The 27,434-nt window shown below is 42.4% G+C and overlaps 1 protein-coding gene and 1 long non-coding RNA gene across 19 annotated transcripts in view; one reads left to right on the top strand and one right to left on the bottom strand.

The window, feature by feature from the left end:
• MYOM2 (myomesin 2) overlaps positions 1-27,434 on the bottom strand; it is a 228,002-nt gene that overhangs the window by 100,264 nt on the left and 100,304 nt on the right. For 9 of the 17 annotated variants that reach the window (XR_006174115.2, XR_010600067.1, XR_010600068.1 and 6 more), the window contains exons 34-38: positions 25,924-26,087; positions 25,552-25,588; positions 25,429-25,451; positions 24,644-24,699; positions 9,161-9,376 (exon numbers count right to left, since the gene is read on the bottom strand). Coding sequence is in view for 7 of the 17 variants with exons in the window: in XM_065590163.1 (XP_065446235.1) it covers positions 9,161-9,376; positions 24,644-24,699; positions 25,429-25,451; positions 25,552-25,588; positions 25,924-26,087 (496 nt within the window). In the remaining 10 variants the exon portion in view is untranslated. Of the gene's footprint in view, positions 1-274; positions 548-8,300; positions 9,377-24,643; positions 24,700-25,428; positions 25,452-25,551; positions 25,589-25,923; positions 26,088-27,434 lie in introns of those variants that run through there. The other 8 variants (XR_010600070.1, XR_010600072.1, XM_065590164.1 and 5 more) reach the window with 5 other exon arrangements.
• Positions 547-7,375, top strand: LOC135982623 (uncharacterized). 2 transcript variants are annotated; one of them, XR_010600074.1, is made up of 2 exons: positions 547-2,617; positions 3,588-7,375. It is a non-coding gene; the product is annotated as an uncharacterized LOC135982623 (long non-coding RNA). The 2 variants fall into 2 exon arrangements; XR_010600073.1 differs by having other exon boundaries at positions 547-2,625.

The raw sequence follows: 27,434 nt of genomic DNA, 5'->3' as shown, positions 1-27,434 counted from the left end.
CTAGGGGCTACCAAATGAAATTAATGGGCAGCAGGTTTAAAACAAATAAAAGGAAGTTCTTCTTCACACAGCGCACAGTCAACTTGTGAAACTCCTTGCCTGAGGAGGTTGTGAAGGCTAGGACTATAACAGGGTTTAAAAGAGAATTGGATAAATTCGTGGAGGTTAAGTCCATTAATGGCTATTAGCCAGGATGGGTAAGGAATGGTGTCCCTAACCTCTGTTTGTCAAAGGGTGGTGATGGACGGCAGGAAAGAGATCACTTGATCATTACCTGTTAGGTTCACTCCCTCTGGGGCACCTGGCATTGGCCACTGTCGGTAGATAGGATATTGGGCTGGATGGACCTTTGGTCTGACTCAGTACGGCCATTCTTATGTTCTTATGAAATGGTTCAAAAATAATTACATATATTTTAATACACATACTATTACAAATATTTAATTCCCAGAGCATCTATACTTATTTTTACACTGGCTACTCACAGTTGATAATGGTTTCAAGAGCAGATTTTTTCTTCAAGATCTCCATACTTCATTAATTGGTACTGTGGGAAAGTAGCCAGGTTTAAAAGAGAATTTAGTTGTCAATCAGTTTTCCATTTAATCATAAAGCTGTCCAAATGGTACTATGATATCAAATCAAATCCTGCTTGCCTTAGTCATACTAGTAGTCCCACTGCTGTGGAAGCAGAGAAAGAACTGACAGGAAGGGGATGCAATGCATGACAGTTCATTAGCAAGAGTTAGGCTAACTGTAACCCTAATAACGCGAGATTTGTAGAAGCGAGGAATGTGTGAGGCAAGTGGGAAAGAACTGTGTGAGAAGTTGCTGCGACCTTGTGTAGATAATATGGAATGTAGACTAAGAGTCTACATTAGTGAGCAAAACAAGATATCAGAATGACCTATGTATAAACAAAATGCAACTGTTGCTCATTATTGTCTGTAACAAAAGGTATAAATGCTTGCTGTAATTGTTTACCTGTTGAGAGACCTGCTTAGCTCTCTCCCTCTGTGCAATTGTGAGAGTTAATAAAGCATCTGACTTGCTGTACCTAAACAAATAGTGAGAACTCTGTTTTTCTCCGACAATTTGGGAGCTTGTCCGGGATGGCAACGCCCGCAGAGGCACCGGCAGCTGCTACGGATCGTTCCCCTTCGAACCCCATGGCGCCACAATAGAGGTAGGAGACCTTTTGAAATCTCTATTGGGGTGTCAGAGGAGGACTGTCCGTGGGGCCGTCTGTCCCTGTTGGGCTCACGCCATCCGAACTTATTGACTGTGCAGCAAGGTCAGATGCTGAGCGGCTTAGGGGAATTGTTGCCGCCCCCTGTATGCATATGCGAGGTGCATAGGTATGCACCGGTGTTGAGGGGTTGTTACCGCCTCAGGAGGGGTTTTTACCGCCTCGAGTGATGCATCGAGGTACTTGGGAATAGTACCTGGAGGTACTTGGGAATAGTACCTGGAATAAGGCCTTGGTGTGTGTGTGTGTGTGTGTGTGTACACCAGTGTGAATTGAGTGTTACCGGAAGACGCCCAGAGTACTCTGCGAAGTCTTTTGGCTCGTGACCAGAACTACTCTAACGCAAGCCTGGTAACTAGAGGATCTTTTAGGAGATCCGAACCACGGTGGGCTAACTCGGCCTGGCATCGTCCGGCGAGGAGGCTACCTGGGTCTAGGAGTGCGTGAACCCATCTTCCCTCCCCTTTTCCTCTCCGTGTGAGCCACTGACAGTCTGATCATCTCACTGGATGCAACAGAGTAAGCGGCGCCGTCTCTCTGAGACTAGCCGACGCTCTTTGCTGAAGGGAGGTGTAGGAGGGTCGTGGCCATCCTCGTTAGTCTCTCCTGTGTGAATACCCTGTAGGGAGAGATCCTTCGTTTATGTGCCGCTAGCGCGGACAGGGCATCCTCCTCCCTGTGTGTGTGATTGGAAAATGGGTGGGGGGACAGTCTAAGGATTCCCTCTCACCCCCTAAGGGTACCCCATCTTATTTCATGTACGTACATTATGGTCCTAAAACCTGCAGGTATTTAGAGAATTGGAATCATTACACGCGTGAAAATTCATCTAAACAATGCCCACTAGAAGCTACCTTCAATCTAGATAAGATCATACATCTCAGAGGAGCTTTTAATCACAAAAAAAGCCTCTGACACACAATGGGAGCAATTTGTCTATTGAGGAAAGGAACGGGTTAATTTGAAATTCAGCTTGGTCCAGAGATAAAGAGAAAGTTAATCTGTGTTCAAGGTCAAGAATCAATGCAGACCAGGCTAAGTACAAAGAAAAACTGCTTTCGGCCCCAGCTGACTGTGAAAAAATATAGACATAGTCAAACCAAAGGCAATACAAGTTACAGTGCTGAGATTACATTTGCAAAGCTTAACTGTCCAGTGAGATCCAACAGTCTGCCTTTGCGACCCTGGAGCCGGCCTGGTTTGGGGACGCTGAAGAAGCCACAGGCAGCCGGCCTGGACTGGAATCACTGAAAAGACGCCCCAGGAGACCTCAGGGTGTAAAAGAACTGCCCTCCCAAGAGAGGAAGCAAGTTGGAGATTGCACAGCACCTTCTCTGAACGTTATACACAGACGTGGCCAGTCTGGACGTACGTGTGTGAGTATGAAAGTGTGCCTACTGTCAGCCGCAGTAAGTCTGAGAACCGGAGAGGGATTTAGCATTCCTCTTTCCACCCCGGTTGACCGGGAAGGGTGTCAGGTGGATCTACCCCAGTCGTAGCAGGACTGGGCAATAGAGAAGTTGGAGAAAAGGGAAGAGTTGTGTACTTGATAACTAGAATTGAGCAATTAAGAGCATAGATCATGAACCAGGCAGCAACTCAAACCTACGCCCAGGGCAAGTTGCAAGCCTTGAGACAGGACTTCCAGGCAAAAAAGGAAGCACTGGCTAAGCAAGTACCGGTCCTTCAGGGACTTGTCAGAATTTAACCATTTGTGTTTGCATATGCTGTAAGAGCAGTGTGTTTGCCACAAGAGAAAATTGAATAGTTAAACGCCAATGGGCCATGCATTTTGCCCAAGTGGCAAGCCTCACGAGGGAGGACTCGGGTAGCCTTGTGAGTAAGAATGTTTAAGAGAAGAGACCAGGAAGGGTGGGGGCTAGTTGAGAAGCCCACCCTCCTATCTAAATTGGTAGTGAAAAAGCTGGTGCCCATGGAAGGGACGGTTCAGCGAGAAAAGCAGGATCGGGCCCAAGCGGGCAGGCAATAGATAGAGAGATTGGAGAACAGGTTGGAAACTTTGAGGGCATAGTGGAAGGAAAGGAGTAAGTAAATGGCCTTTACCCAGTGTTCAGGAAAGAATAAAGATTTGAATTTGTTTTTGGGTAACAAAATAGCAGATAAAAGATCTGGTAAAAAGAGAGAAAAGGACAGTGCCCCTGGCTCTGTGTGGTCGAGCTGTCACTCTACTAGGGGTGCATGGAGATTTTGTAAGCACAAAAGAAACAGTTGAATTGTGGATAGGATGTGCATTTTCCCCAGAACATGTGCAGTGTATATTGTAGCAGAGGTAAAAGAAATGCAAACCTACCAGTATAGGTTGTGTTGTCTCTTTCAGATCACTGGGTGTTTGAAAGCAGGAGTTAGAAGTAAAAGGCAATCAAAAGTCTGGTAAAGTTAATTGTGACCCTTTTTAAGTAAGAATCTTTAAGCTGTGGATAGCTTTGGATCTGGAAGCAAGCCAGAAAGCATCTGTATTAATGCAATTTTCTAACTAATAAGGTAGAAGCCACTGAAACCTGGGCTGCCTATGAAACAAATACAAGGAAATATGGGGTAATTCCTCTGTTTTGTCTAAAATCAACAAGAGTATGTGTGTATATAAAGGAAATATTTTAAGCAATGACTGACTACCCAGAAGGGGTAGACCTCTGTTCTTTTGTCTTTCAGATCATCAGAGAAAATGGATGCCAGCTGAACAGCATTCAATGTACCATGCATTTACTGGTACAATAGGAATTATTTTTGTGTTCTTTGTCCTGTCTTGTGGTGTTTGTCTTGTGGCCAAAATTGTTGGGTTTAATATTTTCATAAGACCGTCTAGTTCAAAATTAAATAGAAGGGTTAAATCAAAAAAGCAGATACTTGTTTTATTCAACTTGGAATACAAAAAGTGTTTGGATAAATCAGGAAAATGTGATATACTAAAGTCTAATACATTTGCTTAAGAAAGAAAAAGAAACTTAATTGGCCAGATTTTTTTAATTGAAAAAATTGTTGTTAAAATTTGCATACCAACAGTCTTTGGAAGCAAGGACATGGAAGGTTAACCCACTCCCCATATTGCCCATGGGATCCTTCTGGCTACTTCAGATTTCTAGCCAGAGGGCTGGGGAGGGAGGAAAGCTATTGGACACCTGAGGTTGTACCGAGTGGACTCCTCAAAAGTGGGTGTGCTTGTCCTGGTTTGTTGCTCCAAAGCTCTGTAATAAAGTTATTTTACTGGAAGGGTGTACATGGCATACATTGAATAATAAGACTAATGTACTGTATAATGGCAATGTGTATGTGTTCATTGCTGGGAAAAGGTGTATAAGTGAAGAGTGGAAGTTTCCTTTGTAGGTTAAAAGAAGCCAAGAAGGGGAGAAGGAAAAAGAACAGAATGAGTTAACTGAGGAAAAAATAGCTAGCAAGCTCAGTCCAAAGATAAGACGCTGGCACCATCCAAGGATACTACCCACAGCTAAGACTTGGCTGACAGCCAAGAAAAGGGGGGCCTGAATGTGCCCAAGCAACTATGAGATCTGCAAAACACTGCCAGGCATTAATGAAATGTGTTAGGTTTCTTTTCTCACAGATAAAAGAAGTGCTACCCAAAGACCCTAGCAGCCCTGCCATTCATTGAAACAAGGAGACTGAGTCTACGTAAAGTCCATCAACGAAAGACTGCTTTGGCTCCACACTGGAAAGGCCCTTTCCAAGTCCTGTTAACCACCACCACCACTGTGAAGTGCCAAGGACTACCTGCCTGGACCCATGCTTCTCACTGTAAAAAGACCCCTCCACCTTGGGAGGACTCTCCGACTGATGATAAGCCTATTTCTCCTTCTAGCTCTGCTGTGTCTTCTGGACAGCAGAAAAAAAGAAAGAGGAAAAGAAAAAAAAAGACAAGGTGAAGTGCTAGTAACCTCTCCCTTGTCCACTGACAGACCTACTGTGCCTCTGGATTTTTCTAGAAGAAGCAAAACCATTACAGGGTGATGTGCTAGTAACCTCTCCCCTGTATGATGCTAAACCACACTGTTTCAGGAAAAGAGAAGAAGGAACACTTGCTTCATTGAAACCACAAAGTCCAGGGATTCCTGACTACAAGAGACATTAAGAACTGACCCTGGTGAAGAAACAAAGAATTATACACTGGCAGGAAGAAACTTGTGGGACCCATGCTTGGGAATGTGGTATAGTACTACACCAAAAAGAAATGTATTAGGATATCAATGAACTGTGATTAACACTACACTAGGGACTGTTAAATTTTCATTACCCTTATCCAGTTTCCAGATTACCTCTACATACCCAAATTGCTCACAGGGGGCTGCCATTAGATTAGCACAACAGAGGGCTTGGGTTATTTCCTCTAGAAAGAAAAGTGACTTGACTGGATCCCTGTGGGATGGGGCCAATAGTGCAGCAGCAGTGTGGAATATTTTTAAGAACCAAGAACATGATGAGAAATTGGGGCAACTAGAGAAGGCCATTGGCCTTGTTTCTGGAGCACAACTAACCCAGGTACAGGCTGGAGTTGGTGAGTTACATGTTATTTCTGCCCTTAGTTCAATGACCCAGAAGTTGCTGACAGAGATGGTATTGAATATCACTGAGGCTGGGAAGGCATTGCAGTGGGATCTAGCATGTTCAGAAATTCAGGATTTCCTGAATGACCAGCTAATGGCCATTCGGAATGATCTAGAGCATCAGGCTTGGCCCACTGCCCTTACAGACACATCAGGAGTACCATCTGATCTGTGGCCATGGAGACATACTTGGAGACTTTCTGGGTGGAAGTGCAGACATTCTCAGTGCTCCTTCCAAGCATATGGACCGGTTGGGGGGGGGGGGGGGGCTCCCACATACCGAATCCTGCCGCGTCCATGGGGAGGATGCATGTGGGATTGGGTAATTCACCGAGACATCTGGAAAATTAGACCTCCTGGTATGCCCAATCGATTTTTAGTCAGTGCTCCTGGGATTACATCTGACATTTGGATGGGGTTAGGGAGTCAATGGACATTTTGGCCGTTACAACCCCCACAGCTTCAGTGTATCTGTAAACTGAAGCCAGGAGAAGTTGTTACTCTTCATGACTACGTTTGCTGGGAGGGTAGGGGAGAAGGAACTACCCTGACAGGACACTTATTTTTTCAAGCTAAGGATAGCTGTGTGTTTGTTAAAACCACCACATTGCAAGACATACATTTTAATCTCATTACCACTGCAGGCAATCATATTATTTACTGGCCTGCAGATAGAATTTTGCAATTAGTCCTTAGGTTCCAGATACCCTTTAATTGGACTAATTTAGTACCTGATCGATTTCAAAATTTGCTTTCACTGTTACCAGAGGTTCAGAAAATCTCTGAAGTACAAGGGCAAATTCACATGCTTCAAAATATGTATCAAGTTAAAAAGTATGCCTTTCAGACAGCTTATAGAGTATCCACCTTATGTACTAAGTATGATGTATTGTGTTATATGACTAAGATTGTACAACAACCCCATCGTATTATCGCTATGGGAATGTTATTGCTTGTGTTGTTGTTAGCTAGTGTAGGAGTATGTTATTGTTGTTGTAAAGGACGTAATAATAGTAATACCTTTCATGTCCATGCTCATCATGCATTGTCATTACATCCAATCAAAACCCCTAAGGTTGAAGCATCTGATGTAGAATCTGAATTCCGAGATTTAATGCAAATAGAGATTTGAAAATGTTTGTTGTACTAGTAGTACAAAAGGGGGGGTTGTGGAAGCAGAGAAAGAACTGACAGGAAGGGGATGCAATGCATGACAGTTCATTAGCAAGAGTTAGGCTAACTGTAACCCTAATAACGCAAGATTTGTAGAAGCGAGGAATGTGTGAGGCAAGTGGGAAAGAACTGTGTGAGAAGTTGCTGCGACCTTGTGTAGATAATATGGAATGTAGACTAAGAGTCTACATTAGTGAGCAAAACAAGATATCAGAATGACCTATGTATAAACAAAATGCAACTGTTGCTCATTATTGTCTGTAACAAAAGGTATAAATGCTTGCTGTAATTGTTTACCTGTTGAGAGACCTGCTTAGCTCTCTCCCTCTGCGCAATTGTGAGAGTTAATAAAGCATCTGACTTGCTGTACCTAAACAAATAGTGAGAACTCTGTTTTTCTCCGACACTGCTATAGAGGTCTACTACTTATATGAGGAAGAGAAGCAGGATTAGATTTATAAGACCAGAGCCTCAAAGGTATTTAGGCATCTAACTCCTGTTGATTTCAATAGGAGCTAGGAGGCTAAATATCTTTGTGGACTTGGGCCATGATTTCTGTGTCCACCCTCAGACTTCCAGTTGTGTGGAACACGCTAAAAGTTCAACCCGCTCCAGCACCTGAGCACTACTTGATGTCGGAGGTGGCCATGAGGCAGCTGGTTATGGCTCCCTGATTCTCAGGTGCCAGATGTGACCCCAACATGACTTACGGCTGTAACTGGCTTCTCTGAGTTGCACCACTGCCATAGGAGCCTACCCAATGAAGAATTTGAATCACATAGTTACATTGCACCATGCCTCTCCTCCCTCCCCGATACTTACCCTACTCCAGGGGAGCGGAGGCCACAGGTGCAGGGTCTGGATCCACCATACTTGTGTAAACAGGAAGTTACCCTCCAAGAGGGGAATTCTCTGCTAGGCATTTACGGACAGATTAGAGCCTGAGTAGACAACGGTTCTGTAATTGTGTAGATAATCTGGCCCTAGAACCCCAATCCTGCCAACATTCAAGTGCATACTTAATTTTGGGCACATGAGTAGTCCCACTGAAATTGATTCAGTGGGACTACTCACAAGCTTCAAGGTAAGTGCATGCTTAAGTGTCTGCAGAGTCATGGTCTAATATTCAGCTCCTGCTCCCAGACAACATGGAGTTTTACCATTGGTTTTAGCAGAAGCAGGATCTGACCATAATAACCCTAGAAAGCTGCAGAATTGTATACATCTTGTTTTTCCAGTTTAAATTTGCATCTTGACCTATACCATAAAGAGCAAATGTAATGTTGTAAGTGCCACACAGTGACTGTGATTAACCATAATTTATTTTCTTTATTGAAAATCCATTGTCTGCATGCTGCCAGCTGTGAAATTGTGCAGTAAGCCATAATTAAACAATGAAAGAGAGTAAACCAAATTAGTTAGGTGTGATTTGGTGCAGTGAGATGCTCAAGGTGACTTTTTAAGTTTTATCAGCACAAAGCAAGAAAAAAACAAAATACAACCATGTAACTTATGCTTTAACAAGTCCACTGTGATCATCTGTAGAACACTACCAAAGATCAGTTTTCAGTACAGAATAACAATGCTACTAAATACAGACTACAGTGGCCATCTCAGTTTGCCTTACTCAGATGAGGAGTACCTTCAAAGTCAAAAAGTCTCCACATGTGAGTAATGAGTAGGTGCAGCTCTGAATGCATATTTAACTACAGCACGCTACTTCTGTTGTTGGGGAAGTGATTCTTTTATATCACTGTAACTATAGAAACTGCCATTGATAATTAAATCCAATGGCAGTTATTGGGCCTGTTGCTATTTGTAAGTCATGCCATATTGCATTTTTTCATAAAGATATAACTGCACAAATGTACAATACTGTTGCACAACTGTCTCTCTAATGCATGCCTTTAAAAGCTCATCTCCTTGGACACTGCCAGTTATCTATTTGCAGCAACACTTCAACTACAGCTCATCTATATGGTTTTGTCCGTCAAACATGCTTGGCTTTCAAACTTTATTTCCTACTGGATTTCTCAGCTGTGGAGGTTGTTTTTGCTTTTTCTGGAGGTGCTGTGGCTTGTGCTGGTGGTGGTATTATCCGTGGTTTAGCAACCTGGGCAGGTTTAATTTCGGGCATCTCTTCACCATGTTTGTACACACTTACAGTAACATCCACTGTTTCCCCACCATACTTGTTCTTGACATTGATGCTATATTTGCCTGAGTCCTCTGAGGACACTCCCTTGATTGTAAAGCTGGCAACGTTTCCATGCTCCATTGAAACTAAATAATGTTCATTAAGTTCAAATTTCTTGTCATTCCACAGCCATACCACTTCAGGATCAGGATTTCCAAATACAGAACAGCTCAGATTCAAAGTCTAAGGAAAAGAAAAGTCATTTTAGGCATCAGTCAAATAGAAGGTTTATTTGAGCATGCTGGTTGTTACCACACTTATTATACATTAGGAGCAAGAGAAAGACAAAGGAAAGCGTAGGTCTTCTACTCAGCATGACAGCAGAGCCAATAATGGACATCAAGAAGGCTGAGGAGTTTAATGCCTATTTTGCATCAGTTTTCACTAAAAAGGTAAATTGTGACCAGATATTTAACACAATTAATATTAGCAACAAAGGGGAAAGACTGCAAGCCAAAATATTTAGATACATTAGACCAGGGGTCGGCAACCTTCAGCACATGGCTATTCAGGGTAATCCACTGGCGGGACGCGAGACATTTTGTTTACATTGACCATCCGCAAGCATGGCCCCCTGCAGCTCCCAGTGGCCGCGGTTCGCCATTCCCAGCCAAAGGGAGCTGCAGGAAGTGACAGCCAGCATGTCCCTGCGGCCTGCACCGCTTCCCGCAGCTCCCGTTGGCCAGGAACGGTGAACCGCAGCCACTGGGAGCTGCTGGGAGCTGTGCCTGCAGACAGTCAATGTAAACAAAATGTCTCACGGCCCGCCAGCGGATTACTTAATGGGCCACGTGCCAAAGGTTGCCGACCCCTGCATTAAACATATTCAAGTCAGCAGGGCCTGATGAAATCCACCCTAGTGTGCTTAAGGAACTAGCTGAAACAATCTTAGAACCGTTAGTGATTATCTTTGAGAACTCACAGAGGATGGCTGAGGTCCCAGATCACTGGAGAAGGACAAATGTAGTACCTATCTTTAAAAGAGGATGGGGGGAAGATGATCTCAGGAATTATAGACTAGACAGCCTAACTTCAATATCTGGAAAGATACTGGAACAAATTATTAAGCAATCAATTTGTAAGCACCTAAAGAATAGTAAGGTTACATAATGAATAACCAGGATAGATTTGTCATGAACAAATCATACCAAACCAACCTAATTTCCTTATTTGACATGATTTTGGCCTACTGGATGAGGGGAAGCTGTAAATGTGATATATCTTGATTTTAGTAAGGGTTTTCACACAGTCCCACATGACACTCTCATAAGCAAACCAAAAAAATGGTCTAAATGAAATTACTGTAACTGGCTGAAAGATTGTACTCAAAGAGTAATTATCAGTGATTCACTGTCAGACTGGGAGGACATATCTAGTGGGGTCCTGCAGGAGTCTGGTTCAATATTTTCATTAATGACTCCAATAATAGAGAGGAGAGTATGCTTATAAAATTTGCAGATAACACAAAGCTGGGAGAGGTTTAAAGCACTTTGAAGGCTGAAATTAGAATTCAAAATGACACTGACAAATTAGAGGATCAATCTGAATTCAACAAGAACACAGTACTACACTTAGGAATGAAAAATCAGGTGCCTAACTACAATATGGTGAATATCTAGCTAGGCAGTAATACTGCAGAAAAGGATCTGTGGTGTATAGTGGATCAGAAATGGAATATACAATCATAGACTCATAGGTTGGGAGGGACAGCAAGGATCATCTAGTCTAACCCGCTGCCAAGATGCAGGATTTGTTGTGTCTAAACTATCCGAGACAGATGGCTTCCACAACCTCCCTAGGCAATCTGTTCCATTGGTTCAACAACATGGTGAAGTTGCTAAAAAGGCTAAAGTAATTCTGGATTGTATTAACTGGAGAATTGTACATGAGACGAGGAAGGTGATTGTCCCATTACTCATCACTGGTGAGGCCTCACTTGCAGTACTATGTCCAGTTCTTGGCACCACACTTTAAGAAAGATATGGACAAATTGGAGAGAGTATGGAGGAGAGCAACAAATATAATAAAAGTTTTAGAAAACCTGACTTCTGAGGAAAGGTTAAAATAACTGGCCATGTTTCGTCTTGAGAAAAGAAGATTGAGAGGGGAGATTGGATAACAGTTTTCAAATATATTAAGGGTTGTTATAAAGAGGATGGTAATCAATTATTCTCCATGTCCACTGAAAGTAGGACAAAAAGTAATCAGCTTAATCTGCAGCAAAGGAGATTTAGGTTAGATATTAAGAAAAGCTTTCTAAACATAAAGATAGTGTTAAGTGCTGGAATAGGCTTCCAAGAATGTTGTGGAATCCCAGTCATTGGAAGTTTTTAAGAACAGGTTAGACAAACACCTGTCAGGGATGGCCTAGGTATCCTTGGTCCTGCCTCAGGGCAGGGGACTGGGCTAGATGCCTTTTCAAAGTGCTTTACAGCCCTACATTTTTATGATTCTATGGGTCTTCTGGGGAGAGGGAGAGGAGGAATCCACAACATATATAAGGATCACACTTGTTTAAGGGTTCGTTTTGAGATTTAACTTTAGCTTCACTAATCAAGCTGTGGCTAATATACATACATTTAGACTTGTGAAGACTGAAAATACAGATACATAAAGTATATTTCTAACTTTCCTTGTTTTTGACACAACCTTTCCACCATCTTACCAGTGATTGTGATTCAATAATAGCCTGAGGGTAACATGGTCTGAAGATGGTAATTTGGACTGTCATTGCAGGCTTGCCTGCAGCAGACTCCTGACAAGCCATTAGTCTAACATGATGTTCAGACAATGATACATTTAAAAACATCCTTTTAAGTTTCTACATACGCACTATTGGAAGAGCTGAGCAAACTACTTCAGCTGCAGGCCTCCCAAGAACATTACTGGAGATGTTTAAATTCACTGTGAAAGCAACTAATATTATAGACTCTCCAGTCATCTAGGCTCTGTCTAATGGTTAAATAATAACACTAAATATGTCTTTATATGCAGTATAGTTTACATGTATAAGACATGGAAATTTATGTTCAATATGTTTATATAATATATATGTCTGTCTGTCTATACACTATATATCTGGTGATGAGATCAGTACAATAAATGGAAGACCTATATGAGACATTGTATCTTCAAGTGGTTCATTTCAAATATAATGCACCTTTGACTGTCTCCCTTTCATTCTGCCCACAAATCGCACTCCAATGAAGTTATTTCTAACATTTCAGGCCACTGAACTGCTTCAGACATCCACCAATTTACTAAAAAAAAAAAAACAGCCTCTTCCACAGATATACTTCCTGCTCCTCCACCCTGACTTCAGATTCCCAATTACACACACTCAAGACCCAGAAAGGTAATTGTGTGTGTGTGTGGGCGTGTGTGTGCACAATTGTTTTCTTGAACTCCAATTAAATTGTTCAAGACCATAGGATTTATTAAAACAATTCACAATGTAGGAGTGGCTTACTAAATGTAATCAGAACCGCTGTACATTTCAAAAACAATGGTTGGGGTACCACATCCTTCCCATGTCAGAGGACTCCCCAACTATGGGCCAAATCCTGTAAACATTAATGCATGTGAGTAACTTTGATATCAATGGAACTATTCTTATGGATATCTGAGTAAGTATTTGCAGGATTAGGCCCTATACTTTATCAAAATAAAAGAGCAATTTTTAAAAGTGACTATTTTCTTAAGCAATAATTAAGTAAACTGCAGCACTTGAGAGAGAACATAATGTCTAAATGTCACGACTTTGACCTCAACACCCATCAATATTGAAGATTTGTTTAATATGTCAATATTGAGAATCAGTCAGAGTGCTGATACCTAGGGTGTATGTAAATATCCGAAATAGTCACTCTTGTGTATTTGGGGCTGCTCTGGTTTACTGAACTACAGTGGTCACCTTTAAAACCATTCATATGATAACAGTGTTCGAATACAGTAAGGGCTGTTATAAAAAGGATGATGATCCATGTCCATTGAAGGCAGGACAAGAAGTAATCATCTTAATCTGCAGCAAGGGAGATTAAGGTTAGATATTAGAAGAAATTTTCTAACTATAAGAATAGTTAAGTACTGGCATAGGTTACCAAGGGAGGTTGCAGTATAATATTTTGTCACTGGCTGTATGAAGAATACTGCAGCACACCTTTACTGAGTGCTAGAGACAGTCTACATTCTTTTTACAATAAAGTTGTGGTGGTTGCTAGCATCCATTTTGCCTTTGTGTCTGTGTGATTAACCTGACATGGTGTCAGAAGAAAAACAATAAAAACTGCAGAATTTCATCAAAATGCCAAAGTTTCACACCCCAAAGAGCTTCAGTTTCGACAGGCCATCAGAGTGGCTTGTTTGGAAAGAGCAGTTTCCATGGTTTTGCATCACAAGTAATTGCAGGAAGATGCAGGTTACTTCCCTAGTCTATGCCATTGGCAGGGAAGCTGAATATATCTTTAAGTCCTTTGCCTTTGGAGAGGAAAACCACGAGAACAGTTACACTGTGGTGCTGGCTACATTTGATAAGTAATTTATACCTCAGCATAATGTGGTTTATAACTAAGCGTTTTTCTACCAGCGTGTCCAAATTCCTGGTGAATCTGTGGAATCTTTCATAAGAGACTTGCCTGACAGGGCAGAAAACTGTGATTTTGAAGACAAAAAGGAAGAGCAGAATACTGATTGGCATTTTAGACAAGGGACTGCAGATAAACTGCAAATGAAGAGAGATTTAACCCTTCACACAGCAATAGAAATGGCAAGACAATCTGAGATCATTAAAAATCAAAACAGAGACCAGTGACTGCCAGAAAGAAACCTGGAGGAAGTGACTTGCAAACAGAATCACAATAGGACATAGAGCACAGCCGCAAAAAGCAATCGCAGTAATCCTCAAAGGCAATGCGGGGTAAGCCCCAGGTAAAACATAACACTTTTCAGATTAGATGCACAAGATGTGGGAGACATCACAGTCCAAGAGGTGATTGCTCAGATAAAGGAGCCAAATGCCGTAGCACAAAAATTGGACATTTTGCAGCTTTCTGCCTCACAAAGGCAGTATGGGAAGTGACCACCAAGAATCAAGAGCCATTTTTTCTGGGTTTAAGCACGTGTAATGACACATAGCCAGCGTGGTGGGTGAAACTGGATATTTGTGGAAAGACTGTTAATTGGAAGCTTACAGCCCAGTGTGAGGTGGGTGACTATACCTGCTATAAAAAGCAACCTGGGCATATAAGCAAATTCAAATAAGTTGTTAGTTATATTCAGACAGGATGGCTTAAGTATCCATGGCACAAGACTATTTTGTTGTATGAAGACAATTAAGTGAGTCCAATGGACTAATGGTTAAAGGTGATCACATTGCCATCTTTGAGAGGAGAAATTCTAAATCACATCCATGAAGGACATCAAAGATTAACTAAATGCTGTGAATGGGCCAGTCAGTCAGTGTAGTGGCCTGAAATCAGCAAGGATGTGAAGAATAAAGTATTTTCAGGCAAACATTGCAGAACTAACAGACCAACACAACGCAAAGCACCTCTAATAATACTTCTACCAGACAGACCCTGGAAGAGGCTAGCAGAAGATTTATACAAATTCAGAGGACACCATTACCAAGTTGTAGTGGATTATTTTTCTAGATATATTGAAACAATATATCTGAAAGATGCAATATGTAACAGTGTTATCAAGAAATTAAAGAGTACATTCATCCATTGTGCTATTCCAGAACAACTATTGATGGACAATGGATCACAATTCACCACAGCTAAATTTAAGTCATTCCACACAAAATATGATTTTGAACACATCCCTAGCAGCTCACATTACCTTCAGGCAAATGGTGGGGCTGATAGGGCTGTTCAGACAGCCAAGAAAATATTGAACCAGGAAGATCCATTCCTTGTTCTTCTGAGCTACAGATCAACACTATACCCCAGCCCAACCTCTAATGGGAAGGCAAGTCAGGACTACTGTCCTAACCCTGGAAAAAAATCCAGCCCCAAAGTGGCCAGACCTAAGAAGTATAGCCAAATCGGATCAAAAAGCAAAAAGATCTTATGAACACTTCTATAGCCTATATCACTCAGATAATTGCCTGATCTGGAACCTGGTAACCATGTTTGTGTCAAAACTGGATGGAAGCAAAGGATGGAGAACTCCTGCTGTTGTAAAGAAAAAAGACTTCATCACCCTGATTATACACTATTGAGACAGACGGCGGAGAGTTCAAAAGGAACCATCAACATCTTCAGTTTTTTCCAGAGAATGAACAATCAACTGAACAAACTCTACAAACTGCAGGTGAAGAACCAGGAGAAGATTCACCTACTCCAAACCTGCCTGAGAGAGCCCTTGCAAATAAAAAGACAGCCTACTCACTAAGTTGTTATCTGTTCTGGCCATAGAGTTGAAAAAACAGTATGATTTAGGGATGATTAACAGATGGACATGTGTTGAGATGTAAAAAACAATTGTATAGTTTTAAAAATTGTTAAAATGCAGAAAAGAAAAGAGGTGATGGAAAGTTTTAACTGCATTATGTTTAGTCACTAGCTGGTGGTATGTGAAGAATACTGCAGGACAACTTTATCGAGAGCTAGAGACAGCATACATTCTTTTTACAATAAAGCTGTTGTTTCTAGCATCCATCATGCCTCTGCTTCTGTGTGACTAACCTGACACCTGTCATTGGAGGTTTTTAAAAACAAGTTGTACAAACACCTGCCAGGGATGGGCTAGGTTTACTTGGTCCTGCCTCAGCACAGATGGTTATACTAAATGACTTCTCAAGGTCCCTTCCAGCCCTACATTTCTATGATTCTATGTTTCCCTATTGTCCCTTTAGAAGTGTCATTTATCCTGTATGCACATATTTATGTGTATATATCCTCATATTAGGATCATGTTCCACCCTTCTGTTGTAACTGCTTTTTATAACTTGATTGCACTTTCACTTTGTACATTTTTGGTTTCTTTTAAAAATTGTTAATAAAATCTGTGAATTTAAAGTTTTACTTCTCCATGATCCATTCCATTTCTCTCTGATTTCAGACAGCAGAAATGACTTCTTCACTGATTCAGGGTTTGATCTTCTAGCTTCCTCATAGCATCAGGCCTCCCACAGAAGCCTTTTGTTTCTTTAAACTCATCATATAACATATCCTTAATTTAGGGCCAGACTTTTCAAGGCATGATTTTGTGCAAGCAAACTGCAACTTGCATGTGTGCACATTGGAAATGGAACATGTACATATTAGGGTACGGCTGCACTAAGTTGATTCATTACTGAATTGTTGACCCTAAGATGTTTGTTTTGACTTATAATGCCCTAAATGGACTGGGACCTACCGATTGAGTGTCTTGCATTGGATCGTACTGAGGGTAGTTACTGCTCCTGCTGCCATGGTTACACTCTATTTTTAGCAAGCTAATGCAGGCATGTCTCCTTGAGCTGGGGGTGTAATTCCCAGCTCAAAGAGTAGACTTACCATGTGACTGTTTGCCCCAATTGTGCTTCAGACACACAAAACACATTTCTCTCGGAGCTGAGCCAGGAGCCCAATGGATAGGCCCCAGATAACTACAGATGGCTTGGACTGCCCTGACTTGTGAGCTAAGCCCAGATAGGGACAGTGTTTCTTTAGAGAAAGAGCTGGCTGCAGGGAGTTGGATTACAGCTACAGGAGGTGAAGTAGCCCAGGAGTTACTCTTTCTGCAGAAAAGAAGATGCCATTTTGTCTCTCACAGCCAGAGGACTTGACAGACCATATTTTCTACAGGGGCTTGCTGGGGCTCAGCTCTGGCCCCTCTTCACTCAATGGCGGAAGATGTGACCTTGCGTGTACGGTGCATGCAAGGTCACGCTGTGTGGAGGATGCTATTTTGAGCCCGGCCACCTCTTTCTTTACAAATTATGCGCTGGTGCTTGAGACTGATCTAGAGCCCCCAGTTTCATGATGACGAGACGGAACCCCAACACTCCCCTACTTCTGTGAGGACTGACTGCCAGATGAGCCTGGCAGGCCTCTTCTGTATCCAGAGCTGGAGGATGGACAGGGCTGGAGACCATCAGAGATCCACTCCATTCAAAGGAGAGAGCTATTGACTTCCCACCGTGGACAACAGCCCTTCTTGTTAAATTTCTATTACACCAAGCAAGTAAGGCCTGTTGGGAAACTTGGGGGCAGTTCTGTTTTTCATACATACACACACAAAATCATATAAGAGGTTACTCACCCTGTATAGTAACTACAGTTCGAGATGTGCGTCTTTATGGATGCTCCACTTCAGGTGCACATTTGCCTCTCAAGCCCTTGATGGGAGATTTTTCTGCTAGCAGTGCCCATTTAGCCCATGCATGCAGCCTGTGCCTCCTCATGCCTGACACTGAGGCTATATAGGGATGCACAGCTGAACTGCCCTCAGTTCCTTCTCCACTTGAACATCTCCACAGAGAACAGTCAGAAACAGAGGGGAAGGAAGGGTGGGTGGTGGAGCACCCTTAGGGACACACATCTCAATGAACTGCAGTTACTGAATGAGGTAAGTAACCTCTTCTTCTTTGAGTAGTGTCCCTATGGGTGCTCCACTTTAAGCAACGTCTGAGCAGTTTCCCCAGAGGGAGAAGGGAGCTTTGGAACTAAGTCCAGAACTGAAGATACAACTGCAGTACCTACTGCTGAATAGGATCTGATGGCATGGATAAAAGCATAGTGCTTTGAAACTGAATGTACTGAAGCCCACATAGCGACCTACATATCTCAGACACAGGTGCATTCTTAAGCAATACTATGGATGCTGCATGTGACTTGATAGAATGTGCTATCACCTTTTCAGGAGGATGAACTCCTGTGGTCTTATAACAAGTAGCAATACATCCAGATATCCATCTCAATAGTCTCTGAGCAGAAATTGTGGATCCTTTGGATCTATCCATGAAGGAGAAGAACAGCCTGGATTACCTTCAAAATTGCTTGGTCCTATCCAAGAAGAAGGCCAGTGCTGCCCTTCTAATATCCAGGGTATGAAAACAAGACTCCCGAAGAGAGTTATGTGGCTTCAGGAAAAACACTGGTATATGAATAGATGGGTTAAGGTGGAACTTCAAGAGAAACTTAGGTAAGAATTTAGGAGGTGGGTGTAAAGAAACCTTATCCTTAAAGACTACCATCAAGCGGGGAATCTGCCATCAAGGCACCAATCTTCCCAACTCTACACAATGACATGATGGCTACTAGAAAGGCCGTCTTCATAGATAAAGGGAGTAAAGAACAGGTTGCCATAGGTCCAAATGGATGTTTAATAAAGGTAATTGAGTACCTGGTTGAGGTCCCAAGTCAGAATGGGGTCTCTAGGCTGGAGGTAGAGATTTCCTAAATCCTTAATAAATCTAGATGATACAGGATGAGCAAATATGGAAAACTCTTCTATAGTCAGATGAAAGGCTGATATTGCAGCCAAATGGACCTTAACTGAACTAATTGATAACCCTGATATCTTCAGATCCAGGAGATAATCCAGGATGACTGAAAGAGGCACAGATCCAGGCGGGAAGTAGCAATGACAGCACCAATGGGAGATTCTCTTCCATTTCTGCAGATAAACAGTACAGGTTGACTTCTTCCTACCATTCAGTAACACCTGTTGCACTTCATCAGATCAGGAGGATTCTAGCCCCGTGAATCAAGGAACCATGCCATCTAATTTTGTTCATCACACTGAGAGCTTGTCTTCACTACCACACTAAGTCAGCGCCACTGCCATCAATGCAGAAGCGTCAATTTAGCGGATCTGGTGAAGATGCACTAAGTTGATGGGAGAGTGCTCTCCCATCGACTTCAGTACTCCATCTCAATGAGAGGCGGAAGCTATGTCAACAGGAGAGTGTCTCCCATAGACATAGCAGGATGTAGACACACTTTAAGTCACTATAAGTTACGTCAACTTAAGTTATGTAATTTACATAACTTTACTAGCATCACGTAGATCGACTTAAAACATTAGTGTAGACAAGACCTTGGTATCAGCAGAGTTGGAGAAAGTGCACAGAGCGGACCCTTCTTCCAGCAAAGAAGAAAGGCATCCCTCAAAGAGTGGAGGTCCAGACCCCTCTTGGGCAGAAGAAATGGCACTTCTTGTTTCTGAACATGGTGAAGTAATCCACTTCAGCAGACCCCATCTTTGGAATATGCTGTGGAGGCCTTGAGGGTCTAGCACCCATTCATAGTCCTAAGAGAAGTGTCTGCTGAGAACATTGGCTGTTCTGAACAGTTGGCAGGTAGACAAAAATTTGGATCTGATGAGATATGCACCGAGTTCCATAGCTTCATGGCTTTGGTGCACGGTGGGGACTCTTGCTCCTCCCTGCTTGTTGATATAAAACATGCAGGACACATTGTCCATCACAACCCTGATTTATTTGCCCCGATGAGAGGTAGGAAATAGAAGCAGGCCTTCCTGACAGCCCAGAGCTCCAACATAAGAACATAAGAATGGCCATACTGAGTCATATCAATGGTCCATCTAGCCCAGTATCCTGTCTTCCGACGGTGGCCAATGCCAGGTACTTCAGAGGGAATGAATGAATGAATGAACAGAGCACGTAATCATCAACTGATCCCCTCCTCGTATGGAAGCTGTTCCATACCCCTAATCATTTTTGTTGCTCTTTTCTGAACCTTTTCCAATATATATCTTTTTTGAGATGGGGAGACCACATCTGCATGCACTATTCAAGATGTGGGCATACTATGGATTTATTGAGAGGCAATATGATATTTTCTGTCTTATTATCTAGCCCTTTCCTAATGATTCCCAACATTCTGTTCGCTCTTTTGACTGTCACTGTTTTCAGAGAACTATCCAGAATGACTCCAAGATCTCTTTCTTGAGTGGCAACAGTTAATTTAGTCCCCATCATTTTATATGTATAGTTGGGATTATGTTTTCCAATATTACTTTGCATTTATCAACATTGAATTGCCATTTTGTTGCCCAGTCACCCAGTTTTGTGAGATCCCTTTGTAACTCTGCAGTCTGCTTTCGACTTAACTATCTTGAGTAGTTTTGTATCATCTACAGACTTTGCCATCTCACTGTTTACCCCTTTTTCCAGATCATTTCTGAATATGTTGAACAGTACTGGTCCAGTACAGACCCCTGTGAAAGACCACTATTTACCTCTCTCCATTCTGAAAAGTGACCATTTATTCCTACCCTTTGTTTACTATCTTTTAACTAGTTACTGATCCATGAAAGGACCTTCCCTCTTATCCCATGACAGCTTGCTTTGCTTAAGAGCCTTTGAGGAGGGACCTTGTCAAAGGCTTTTTGAAAATCTAAGTACATTATATCCACTGGATCACCCTTGCCCACATGCTTTAAAGAATTATAGCAGATTGGTGAGGCATAGTTTCTCTTTACAAAAACCATGTTAACTCTTCTCCCCAACAAATTGTGTTCATCTATGTGTCTGATAATGCTATTCTTTCCTATAGTTTCAACCAGTTTGCCTGGTACTAAAGTTAGGCTTACTGGCCTGCAATTGCTGGAATCACCTCTGGAGTCTTTTTTTAAAATTAGTGTTACATTAGCTATTCTCCAGTCATCTGGTACAGAAGCTGATTTAAATGGTAGGTTACATACTGTATTTTCCACTCCATGCATCTGATGAAGTGGGTTTTAGCCCACAAAAGCTTATGCCCAAATAAATTTGTTAGTCTCTACGGTGCCACAAGGACACCTCGTTGTTTTTGCTGATACAGACTAACACTGCTATCACTCTGAAACATACCACAGTTAGTAGTTCTGCAATTTCACACTTCAGAACTCTTGGATGAATACCATCTGGTCCTGGTGAGTTCTTACAGTTTAGTTTATCAATTTATTCCAAAACCTTCTCTAATTACACCACAGATTTGTCACCTAAAAATAATGGCTTGAGTTTGGGAATATCCTTCACGTCCTCAGCCATGAAGACAGATGCAAAGAATTCATTTAATTATGTTCTTATGAAATGATCCTGACCTATAGTGCATCATAGATATTTCCTGTGCAAAGGGTGTATGTTACACGGAAGAAGGCATCTTGTAGGCTGAGGACCAAAAAACAATGCCCCTTTTTCAGTGAAAGAATTATAGGTGCCAGAGTCACCATCCTGAACTTCTGAGACTTTACGAACTTGTTTAGAAGTCTTAAATCTAAGATTTGTCTCCACACTACGTTCTTCTTTGGTGCAAGAAAATACTTCCAGTAAAACACTTTGCCCCTGTGAGGGGAAGGGATCAGCTCTATTGCTTCTATTCTGAGGAGAGAATTCACCTCCTGTCTTCATACAAGCTCGTGAGAAGGGTCCCTGAAGGAGGACAGGGAAGGGGAGTTGAAGGGTAGGAGTGATGTAAAATGGATGGTATAGCCTGATGTTATAACCACTATGACCCACTTGTCTGTAGTAATCAACCTCCAGGCATGTTGGAAATGAGAAAGGTGGTCTCCAAATGGAGGGTGGTGGGCAAATGGGTGCAGCAGTAAAATCAGAGCTGTGGGAGGATTCGAACCCAGACCAACCCATCAAAATTGCTACTTAGAAGATGATTGGGTGATTGTGGAGGGTGGGTGAGTGGCCCTCTTCCTCTGAAACATGTCTTTTCATAGGGGCTCAGAATCCAGAGGATTTAGCAGGACACAATCTCTAGGCAGTTTGTGATCTACTAAACTATCTCTTATTTTTAGGTGTATATATGCCCAGCGAATGTAAAGTGGCTCTGAAATCCTTCAGTGTTTGCAAGACCTCCTCTGAGGTCTCTGAGAAAAGCCTATGGCTGTTAAAGGAGAGGCCCTCTTCTTTTCTCAGAAACCCCAAGAGCTGGAACCGTGATGCCCTGTGCATGGAGATGGACATGAAAGCAGTGTCTGCAGCAACCAAGGATTCTTGAAGAGCAGTCTTGGCCAATGGCCCTCTGAAATTATGGACTGGAATTGCTACCCATGTTCCTGTGGCAGGTGCTCAATAACGTCTGTCAAATCTATTATAGTTTGTGAAATTGTATTTGGCCACGACTGCCTGATAGTTTGCACACCTGAACTGCAGGGTGCTGATGAATAGGACTTCCTTCCAAATAGATCCAGTATCTTTTGGTGCTTGTCATATGGAGTAGACCTGGAGAAGTGTTGCCTACCCTACTCATTTACCACATTCACTACTAGGGAGTTAGGCTGAGGTTGGGGGTAGGAAAAAATCAAAGTCCTTAGGAGGAATGTAATATTTTTATCTGCCCTTTTACATGTTGGTGGAATAGTAGAAGGTGTTTACCATGCAGTCTTTGCTGGATCCAGGAGTGACTGGTTGATGGGTAATGCCACTCTGGATGGCATTGACGATTATAGGATACCCAACAGCGTGTGTTGTGAATCCCTGACTTCTTCAACTGGAATTTGAAAAGTGTCATCTACTCTCTTTATGAGGTCTTGAAATTGTGAAAAGTTGTCAGCCATGGAAGGTGATGGAGGCAAAGCCACTTTTTCTGGAGATGAGGATGAGATGGATGTTTGAGGGCTGTCCTTTTTATCCTCCCTGGCCTCCTGGTCCTCAAATGTCTTCTCTGTGAGGTGGGTTGGTTGGGGAGGAGAGGACTGAACAACCCTAGTCTCTCTTTAAAACAGTACTGGTGGTCTGGAGAATTGCTGTTGATAAGCAGCCCAAGGATCCCACTATGGCCATGGGATGGGGGTGGCATGCAGAATTGGTTCCACCACCCTTGATGATAGTTGAGATCTTCCCTGTGACTGTCAAAGAATGGGTTCCTGACAGGACATGTTGGGGAACTCTGGACTGAAGTGACTGACTGGAAGTCCCCTTCATCCTCCTCAACATGTCTAGTGGATGAGCCACCATAGACATGGGTTGAGAGTCCTGCAATACTGGGGGCTGGTAGCACTCTGGAGATTGACGTCTTGGTACTGAAGGACGCTTAGTATCCATGAGGAGCCTGGATTCCAGCTCCAGGTCCCTCTCATATCTAAAGTCTTGCATTACTGAGTAGGGAATCAGTATTGATGCAGTAGCTGAAGACACGGTAGCTGAAGCTGACAGTATGTTGATGGCAGGCATACCCATGTAGGTGCCATTTGATTTTGGTACTATTGCTTGTTCAGTACTGAGGGTGCTGAGTGGGCAGGTGCCAACAGTAGGATTGAGCCTGATGGACCAGGGTGCTTTGCTTGCCTCGGTAGAGAGTACCGAAGCCTTGTCAGAGCACGATAAATTACATCGGCATAAGTGGTGGTGTGCACAGCACAATGTTGGTGGCAGAATGTCTCCTGCTGACGTAGCTCTTTGAGGGTAGTTTAATTACATCAACTGGAAAGCTCTCCCATCGTCATAGAACGGCTACACGACAGATCTTACAGCAACGCAGCTGCATCAGTACAGGTGTGCTGCTGTAAGTTCTCTAGTGTAGACATAGAAATAGTTGTAGTTAGTAAGGCTAACAACTAACAATACTAATATTACCATAAGAAGAATAGGAAATAGCTGAGGCGTGCTCAAGGTGGGCAAGTTAGAGTTCCATCTCAGCCCAAGCAATAAAGAAGGAACTAAGGGTGGTTTGTCCACGCATCCCTACATCACCTTTGTCTGCCACAAGGAGGCATGGGGCACATGCCTGGGCCAAATGGGCACTGCTAGCAGAAAAATCTCTGCTCCAGGCTTGAGAGGTGCATGAGCACCTGAAGTGGAGCACCCATAGGAACACTACACAAAGAAGAAGAAGAATACCCGTTGGTCATTGATTTCCTCTACAGTGGATACTAGTTAATAGCAACCCCGATATTAACAAAGTTCAGTTAATAGCAGCATTTTTGCCAGGAACTGATCCCATCCCATCGACTTTAATGTTAATGAGATACAGATGTTGGCAACAGGCGTGCTGCCTATTAACAACTATGCCAGGGCAGGGTGTAGCCCAGAGAGTGCAGGGAGAGGTTCCATGCAGCACCAGTGTCTTCAGTCCCTGTGGAAAGCCTAAGCAGCCCACCTCTTCACTACTGCCGGGCCTGCTGCTGCCCCTCCCAGCCCACAGCACCAGGACTCCAGAAGAAGAGGGGGCTGCAGCACAGAGAGCTGCAGGCTCATGGGACTTCATTGTACCTCTCCCTGTGCTCTCAATGCTATACCATGTCCTGACCTCAAGGGCTATACACATTGTAAGGGTTATCGGTTGTCTGCTACTTTATGAACCTAGCCACAAGCGCTCAGGATCTTGGGCCCACTTGACCGCTGCCCTGGTCGGCTTTGATAATCCTAATCATAATAATTAATACATTCTCCATCCAGAAGGCTACACTGCATGGTTCTCTACTTCGCTGAACCGCTGCCTCCTCCCCACTAACACAAAAATCCCAACATACGAACGTGACAATGACAAAAGTCATCCTTACCTTGCCTTCCATTATAGTCACCACATCGGGCAAACCTCCTATCACTTTACCACGATCTAGGAATTAAAAAATAATAATCATACTACAATAAACCATCACAAAGTCTGAAAGTATTTATTACTCACTAAATATGTTAATCTTTATAAATCCTGATGTAGTATTAGCAATAGGTTGGTGACTTCAGACCAAAAGGAAATTTTTGGGCAGTTTCAAGCATCTAGGAGGCAGTATCTTAAAAATAAGAATTTTTATTAAATTAAATATGAAAATAAATATTAACTATTTTATGCTTCCCTCAAATTTTTAATGTACAATGTGCCACAGATTTTTTTACCAAGCATACAATTGCCTTGAAGATGTTGTTAGAGAGACTCTGACAGCTGAGTATGGAACAGTATAAGCTTTTGGAACACAACAAAGCAAGAGCAATTTAGGTTTTTAGCATCCAGATGGTAGCTATCATTATGTTTCAGAGTCAACTTCCCAGTGTAATGAAGGAAATTCACAACTCTTAAATTTATTGTTTCAGGCTCTCTAAGACAGCATAACAGTGGTTTACCCACCCAGTTCTCATTTGACAGGTTTCCTTTGCAACTAAAGAGGATTAGACACACAACTTTTGAAAAACGACAGCAAATTCTGTGGCCAAATTCTGCAGCAATGTGTTGATTCTGCTGTCATGGAACTATGAAAAACATGGGAACTTGGAATTAGGTTTGCCAAATTAAAAAAAAGTCACAAGTTTAGAAGTAGATGGTCTCTTAAAATATGTAAAATATACTTACTCTTCTCAGCAAAAGCCACTGCCCTATAGTTGGGGACGGTGGGAAAGAAAAGAAATAAATTAATATTGTACTGTATAATTAAGGCACTACCTACAGGATCCAAATAAAAAATGTATGGCTTACTTGAGTCGCTGGAATTCTGCATATGCATCATCAAAAGCTGGAATGAAATATTTCAGTGCATTATATAAAATGTAACGTAGTTCTTATCTACAAGTAAACATAAATGTTGTCACTCATTACTATGTTAATGTTCTTTTAAAACCTCTCATAAAATTACATAGTACCAACATATCAAATGAAAACTGAACATACGGGGTCAAAATCAGTCCTGGTGGAAATGGCCTCAACGCTAAGGTATCCAGAAAAGTTGGGTCCACTTATAGCATGGCTGAATTTGGCTGATAGCTTTCCATTTTTATAGTGATTCTTCCACTTAATCCAGTTTATGAAAATGCATCATGCCTTAGAACTACAATATATTCAGTATTCTACCTTGTCCAGATAGATCAAGCATGCGCTTATGGGATTCTTTGCCATCAAAAATTTCAAAGGTGTATTTCCCTTTGTCCTTTTCAGTGGGCTCACATATCTGCAGCCAGGCAACCTCTTCACTACCTCCAATCCTCATCTTTTCACCAGAAGAAACCTTAGACTCCCTTGAAAAATGAACAAAAATATGTTTGAAAATGCTTTGATGTACATTCTTCATAAAATATTTGGCTATTAAATTTATAAAGGATAACATAATGCGCTTAAAATTACAAATAAACTACAACTACTGAGAACAACTTCACAGTGGATTCTTTTTTCTTCCCAATATGGATATGAAACATTTCTGAACCATTAAAGTTAAAATATCAGTCTTTGGATTGTAATCTAACTCTCTCTCTCTCTGTATATATAGAGTGAGTTTGTGCGTGCATGTCACACAAACACACAGTATATATAATTATATATGCTGTTTATATATAGAGAGAGAGAGACAGTTTTTTATACACACAGACAGTTATATACATATGTGTATAGAAATACATGCACATTATATATAATGTTTGTAAGGCTTTTTGCACATCATAACAAACATGTAAACTAGTATGCAATATATCACAATGCTAAACCAGTTTGATGGGGAAACATATTAGCAAATGATACCTCTTTCCCAATGTACAGAATCTTTTTCTTTCACCTATATCAATTTATTTGAAATAATTTAATAATAAAAGTAGTAAGAACTTCTGCATGAAATTTAAGATTTTATTTTTGCAATAAGATGAATCTCTGACACTTAGGGCCCAAATTTGAATTCCTAATACTGGCAAAACTACCATTGATTTCATTGGGAATGACTGCAGGGCTGGGTCCAGGCTAGGGTTGCTAATTGTCTAATCACACAAACCCAAACACCCTTGCCCCGCTCCCTACCCAGCCCCTTCTCAGAGGCACGGGTTGCTCTAGGCACCAGCAAAGCAACCACGTGCTTGGGCCAGCCCATTTGCAGGGGCGGCAGGGATCCAGCATGGGAGCTGAGAATCAACAGGGGGCCCCTGGGAGCTGTAGTTCCTTGGTTAGCTCCCTGCCTATAGAGCCAGCCCTGGAGCAGGGAAAGAACTACATTTCCCAGCATTCCCTTGGCCACTACCAACAGGAAAGAGGGGGAGGGAGTGAGGAAGCTGAGACCTCATGCTGCAGCCTGCTGTGAATGGAGAGCTGCACTGGGAAGGGCAGGGATACCATATTTTAACATTCAAAAAATAGGACACTCCATGGGGAGGGAGGGTAGCCCCACCCTGCCCCCATCCACTCCCTCCGACTGCCCCCCACAGAAACCCCAACCCATCCAACCCCTGCCCCAACTGCCCCGCAGGACCCAAGCCCCTATCTAAGCCCCACTGATCCTTGTGTCCTGATTGCCCCCTCCCGGGACCCCACCCCCCATCTAAGCCTCCCTTCTCCTTGTCCCCCTCCTGAGACCCCCCCAACTTCCCCCCTAGGACCCCACCCCC

Source organism: Chrysemys picta, chromosome 3 (assembly GCF_011386835.1).
Source record: "Chrysemys picta bellii isolate R12L10 chromosome 3, ASM1138683v2, whole genome shotgun sequence".
Lineage (NCBI taxonomy): Eukaryota > Metazoa > Chordata > Testudines > Emydidae > Chrysemys > Chrysemys picta.
Note: the sequence above shows the minus strand (reverse complement) of the source record. Positions and strands in the feature narration are given on the sequence as shown.